This window comes from Formica exsecta, unplaced genomic scaffold (genome assembly GCF_003651465.1).
Source record: "Formica exsecta isolate Colony F162 unplaced genomic scaffold, ASM365146v1 scaffold181, whole genome shotgun sequence".
Lineage (NCBI taxonomy): Eukaryota > Metazoa > Arthropoda > Insecta > Hymenoptera > Formicidae > Formica > Formica exsecta.
Genome location: NW_021849121.1, coordinates 501,231 through 508,141, shown reverse-complemented (window position 1 = coordinate 508,141; position 6,911 = coordinate 501,231). Strand labels below are relative to the sequence as shown.

Sequence of the window (6,911 nt, the reverse complement as noted above, 5' to 3'; positions counted from 1 at the left end):
CTGAACGTTTTGGATCGTGCATGGCACGTCGAGTGCGTGCGCTGTTTCGACTGCAGAGCCGCGTTACAGGACAAATGCTTCTCGAGGGAGGCGAAGCTCTTCTGCAGAAACGACTTCTTCAGGTACGCGCCCATATACATATGCGCTTTCAATTCAATCCTTGCATAGAAAGATTTTTCGACTTGTTTTAATGAAATATTCAGTTAATTAGTCTAGTAAAATTTTGTCGTAATTAGCGTATCGCGAGGAAAATAAATTCTAACAGGAATAATAAATAGTATATAATTAAATCTTTTAATAAAATTGTTTACCGACACACATAACGAACACTTGTGTATTTTCCGATACAGATAAATGAGAATTAACGATTGCGAGTAAAAATTGATTGAATTAACTTGATACTCTTTTCTTGAAATAATCTCATAAATTTGTTTGCGATAGTTATATTAGACGATTGTATTGATTAATTATTATTGCAAATAACACAAATTATTATCATTGAGCGGTATTAGTTATACCGCACATATAATTGGAGCTCATTTTATAGTATCTCTCATAATCTGCATGCATATGCATGTATCGATGAATATGGATGCGTCGACTGTCATATTCTCTCATTTATTATGATCAGAAATATATTTTAAAAAGCCGATTTATGCGCTGTTTTTATTATATGATATTTTATAAATGTTATAATTATACATAAAAATATTAAAAGAAGCTCTCGAAGAAAATCTACAGTTTTTTTTTCCGTTTCAAACTTCCGCGAAAGTTTGCTCGATCAAGCGATGTCGCAACTTCCTCATCTCTTCGCGAAGTCCAATATCTTTCCGAATATTTAATCGTCATCCCGCTTACGATTCATCGGTGATGAATTACGTAGGAACAGTCGGTGTTTTTACGCGATTACATGACGGATTGGCGCAATTCGAGAAAAAGATCAAATCGCACGATTGATGGAATATAAGCCTTGACATATTCTCGCTGAACGAGACAGGCGTTGTTTCCGTCGATTTGATGATTTTAAAAATCAGTCGCTCGTTGTTGAGGATAATGCGCATCACGCGCGATTGTAAATACAAGCGGACGTCGAAAACTTGTAAACTTGCAAAGCAACGCGCATATTCACGTATTTTAATCAAACACGAGGGCACCGGCAAGTATCCGGTGAATTTCAAACACGCTTTGTCGACACGAGATTGAGAGAAACTATTCGAAACACGCCAGTTACCGTATTCTTACCCTAATTCAGAAATCGGATTAGACTCTGGTTGGAAGAGAGGAAAAGTAGTCCATCCTAGTGATTTAAATTAATGATCGTCGCACATAGGAGCGATTTAAACAACTTGCAACATGGACGGTGATTAATTCAGGCGTTCGTAGAGTAAATTGCATTTAACGGGGTTTTCGGCGGCTATTTACTGCTATGCACGCTTATATCGCGCTATAAAATTAGCAGAAAGGAATAATCACTCGATATATTGTTTTACCACAATTTTGTATAAAAACCGCAAGAACGCTCCGCAAATATTTTCTTACGTGCATTTTTAATCTATAAATATTTATAATATAGGAATGTATCATTTGTAAAATAGACATTTTTTATCGGGTTATTATCTATTATTAATATTATTTATATTTCCTTATTATTTATAATTCTCGATTATTGATAATTATTAGCGCCATTATTATTAATATTTTATTATTGCAATTATTTGTAATACAGAGATATTTATTATCATGAGTTATATTATTATCTATCTCTTATTAATATTATTTATACTTCCCATTCTCGATTATTCATAATTATTAGCGCCATTATTATTAATATTTTATTATTGCTATTATTACACTATTGCTATTATTTGTAAAACATTTTTTATCACAATTTATATTATTATCTATTATTAATATTATTTATACTTCCCATTCTCGATTGATAATTATTATTAATATTTTATTATTGCATAATTTCTACAAAAATTAATTTTATCAGACTAATTAAAATAGTTGTATACATAAATCATAGCATACTAAATCGCAGTAAAATATAATATTTTTCTCAGCCAATTGAAAATCCAAGAAATTGATACATCTTTATTATTCGTAGAATACGATGTCGCTATAGGTCTGTCGCATTTTCTACGGTCCTTGTCGTCCCACGTAGGTGGCGAACTATAATATCAGCATATCGATTATAGTCAAGACGAAAAATGGCGAGTTCGCTACAACACTGTGGCGAATTCAATTTCGCGGCGGCATTTTTCTGCGGAAGCCGGGCGCGTAGATGGTTTGCAAACAAAATCACCGTGTTCTTGGGCGGCTCCGAGGAAAGGTTTACTCGCTTCTTTCGTTACTTCTGGAAGTGATGAACGATCGCCTTTGTAACCGGAGGAACCGTGCCGGAGCGGAATGGCGCGGGGATAAGGGGACGAACGCCTTTGATAGGAATGAACGAATGTATAACGAACGTGTTGTATATCTTACGAGGCAACTACTTTGCATCTCGACGCGATGAAAAATTCATCAGTCGTCGATACCGATTGACGTTGCGGTGAAAAAAAAAAGTGTCGCGATATAATATACGCGATTCGCATCCTTTCGCTAATTCAATCATTAATTGACACGCTCGTCCATCATTACGAAGTTCAATGTGCAAATTAGAATCGGATAATCGAATAGCCGTGGTGTACTAATACACACGATCGTGTGTTTAGAATTAAATTATATGATGTAATAACGATTAAGGGCGCTATTAAATCGACAGATACGATATTTAATTTGAATAACGACAGGAGAGAGATTCGATTCACGAATTTGTAATATGCGAAAATGTCATTTTATTGAGATCTTGGTCAATTAAATTTCCCTTCTTTCTGTTCCTACCACACGAAGCTGACGAAGCGCGGAAAAATATGTTCGGCTGGTCGAAAACCGTGCTCTCGAATCCTATAACACCTCCGGGAGGTCCTCGTCTCGGGCATAGCGAACGGTTATACGTGCGGTTATGGTAACCGGTCTCTACGAGTCGCAGCAAGGTCCTTAAAGGTCGATAATGGCCCGTGGCGCGACCGTCGACGGGGCCCTTCGGGCCCCGATCAAAAGGACCGATGTCCCCGTTTCGACGCCGCGCGCCGGGCCATCGACCGCGGCGAAAATTATTGCCTTAAAATACGGTTCACCATCCCGAAATGGTGATACGCCCGAAATGATGATGAAAACATTAACGGCGGGGCCCCGCGCTGTGTCACCCGTGCGGTCGCAATAATCCGGGGACGGAGACGATGCGATACCGTTGCCGCCGCCGCCGCTGCTGCTGCTCGGTCGTGGTTCACCGATTTCTTGCCGCGGACAGCTTCGAAAATTAATGAATGAATAATTCAATGGTCGACGACAAGGTTGCGCAAGCCGGCGGCGATTCCACACGCCGCTTATCGATTCGTAATTGTGGCACTCGCGGAAAGTCTCGGCTGGCTGTTTATGAAAGCGCGAAATTACGCTAGTCGTGCTTTTTCAGTTTTCAATAACAGATTTATCGCTGTACTTCGTTAACAGCGTCCTTTTCAGCTTTTTTTTTAATCGCTGGATCGGTTATAAACGCAAAGTTACTTTGTCGGAGTCCGATGTCAACTATTAATCTATTTAAGAAGGAAACACTAATATAATACATCCTATTCAGATTATCATTATGTGTCATTATATAATCTTACTCTTAATTCTTTCTTTAAGCAAAACAAGGTGACTGATCTGATATTATATCAATATGTCTGATATTATATTATTTTTTTAAATTTAAATAATAATATTAATGACATTTTTTTATTTGTTTAATGGCTGCATATTTGTTGCTATTTTGATTAGTTTTTTAATTAATAAATCCTTTAGCATTTAGAGTTAAGTTAGACAAATCAATTTTTGTTAACTGAAAATTCGAATATAAATAATACTATTTTGATTCTTTAAAAAATTTTTTAATTACTTGTTTTTCGAATGCTGCGTTTAAATCTATTCTTTACCGTTTCAACTACCGAACTCTTTTAACGTAAAAATTATCGACCCGATTTAGATGGTATCGAGTTCAAGTTTTATGTTACGACGAAAACAAATAAAGAGTCGCGAGCTTCTCGCTGATAATTCATCGATAAGCCAACGATCTACGGCGTATTGCCGATGTCGATGATTGTCTCGATCGTTACATGGATCGCTACATGCGTTACAATGTTAACGTAGAGTGTGCGACGCAGTTAATATATTTTTTTTTTCTCTTAACGAAGCAATGCGTGCGCGTCGATTGAATGAAAAATCGACTCGTGAGTCCAGTTTGCCTCGGGGACGCGATGTTACTTTACGTAACGGCGTCGGTAACCGATGGAAATATTGCGCAGGCGGGATTAGTGTTTTACGAGAGTGCTAAATAACGCGCAGTGGGATGCAACTTACAGCACTTGCGAATCTTTTTCTTCTCGCTGGTCGTGATATACGAATTGTCGCGATTTCGCGATGTTGTCTACACTGTTGGAAAATTTGTTTTCTCGTTAAAAAATATGCCGGTTAAAATTTTTGTGTTAAATATTTGACACATTCATGTGCTAATTTAACATACTGCTATTGTGTTATTTGAACTCAAATGTTAAATTATTAAAATAACTGAAAAACGGTGTAAAAATGACACAATGTGCACGTATTTTTAATTTTACACAATAGATATGTTTCGTATTATTAATGACAGGATTTATCTGTTAAAATTTACAGAATAAAAATGATGTTGATTTTATTCTACAATAGGAATGAGAGCAACTACAGATCGTCAATAATATTTTTTAAGTTAATTTTATCATTAAAAATATGTTGATTTCACAGAAAATTTATTTTAAATTACTATGAAGTTTGCATTCATTTTGTATTGAAATATTAGCAAAAAAACCGAATTTTTTTAAAATGGGGTAAGAAACTAGGTAAAAAACCCGAATTTTTGGGTAAAAAACTGTTTTTTGGTAATTTTGAAAGATAGTGCATTTTCTTCGAACAAAAGATGATATGGGAATTAAATTAATTTTATTTACTAAGTCAATAATTAATTTTAATGGATGTGACTGAATTATTACTTCGCATTTGTTTAATCAATTGAGTTTGAATATTTTAAAACAGGTTAATTTTGATTTTTATAATTCAATGTTATTTTTTGATGTTTTTTATTTTTAAAGTTTCATAAAAGTTAGAAGAAAACTCTCTCAAGCATAATTAAACTGTTGTTATTTTTGTTACTTTGTAAATTAGAAGTGAGAATAACATAGGACATAGAATGTGACACCTAATTTTAGTAGATGCTCATTTTTCAAAGCCGTGCATCAAAGGTTAATAAATAAACATCAAAATTAGATTTTTGCTATGAATTTTCGAAAATGGACATTCTGAGTAATTAATGCAGTCAAAAATCCATTTTTGGGAGAATAAAAAACAGTTTTTTTATCCAAAGTTTCTGTTTTTTTACTATCCTTTTAATCTCTACTCTCTATACGATATACATATGCTAAATTTAAGCTAAATTTTCCAATAATGTAATAAAGTGCAATAAATGCAACGAATGCAATGAATAACGAGATTCTTTTCAACGAAGAGTAATTATTTTTCCTCCTGGTAAAAACCCCTGCTTAAATATAAAAATTTTATTAATTATCCCCAATTTGTAATTGTCTCCATTTTTTATTTAGCTAGAAATCCGGTTAGAAACCAGTTAGAAATTATAATTGGTATTTGAACCTCGATATTTAATAAGAAACTATTTTGTATAGAATTTTCAATTTTTATCAAAATTGCTGGAAACTATTCTAGATATCAGGCATCAATTTCCTTGATTTATTTTATCTTTTATTTATAGAGATTACTTATTGACAAATATAATTTTTATATTTCTCACTTTTATTAGTATTATAAAAGTTGCGGTCTATATATTTTCTCGGATAGTTGAAGGATCATATAATCGAGCGAGATTTTTCGTGGCAAAGGGCGCCGACGTGGCAGGCCCATTGTCCTTCCGCTCGATTCTCAGCTCCGGCAGGAGCGGACCCATCGAAACACAAACGTCGAAACATTATAAATGCGGCGTGACGCCTGTTACGAGTCGTAGGAGAAGTTTGTTGGGCGTGACGGAGCCGGCGCGATCGCAGAGTGGACGAACATCCATGGACAGGAGGGTGAGGGGAGAGAAAGGTGGAAGGGAAGGTGCAGCTCTCTCTCTCTCTCTCTTTCTCGGGTCCCGTTTCCCTTCCAGGAAGGCCCGGCATCGCGATGCGTATACGCGTTTACGTATGCGCTCGTTTTTGCCAACTACCAACTCTTGCGTCACACCGGCCCTTCTTATTCCGCGATTAGCATGAATCCGCTCGTGCTTATTCATAAACAGCTGAGAGAATGATTAGTATGAATAAGATTAAGTCGTTCTCGGTATTGTTTCTCCGTCTCGTGGTTCTTGAAAATATTTAAGGAACTATATATGCGACAACAAGAGTGAAACATCGTCGGATTTCTTGCGGGAGAGCTAATGTATATAATAATAGATCTAGCAACAAGGTTCTAAGCTACAAAAATTATAGTGGTTTACAGCTGTAAAGTGTGTCATGTTGGTGATGAATGTCTGGCCTGATTGGACCAACCGCATTTTTGCAAGGAAAATATCCTGGAATATAATCGGAATATTCCGGTAACGCGAGTCTAATCCGAGTAATGTTTAAGTAATACCATATAATCGTCGGCAACGAACTTGACAATGTGCGGCGAAATAAAGTCACGGTGAGAAATAGATAAGGAGAGAGGAAGAGAGCGAGAGGAGACGAGGGAAAACCAATGGAACGATTCGAATCCATTTACTATGCTTCGATAACGAGCCGGTTGAAAAAAACAAAAAAAAAAAA

General features: G+C 35.8%; 1 protein-coding gene across 1 annotated transcript in view; it reads left to right on the top strand.

The window, feature by feature from the left end:
* LOC115233670 (LIM/homeobox protein Lhx5-like) overlaps nt 1-6,911 on the top strand; it is a 38,201-nt gene that overhangs the window by 109 nt on the left and 31,181 nt on the right. The window contains 1 exon segment of the mRNA XM_029804225.1: nt 1-122. Coding sequence (XP_029660085.1) covers nt 1-122 — 122 coding nt within the window.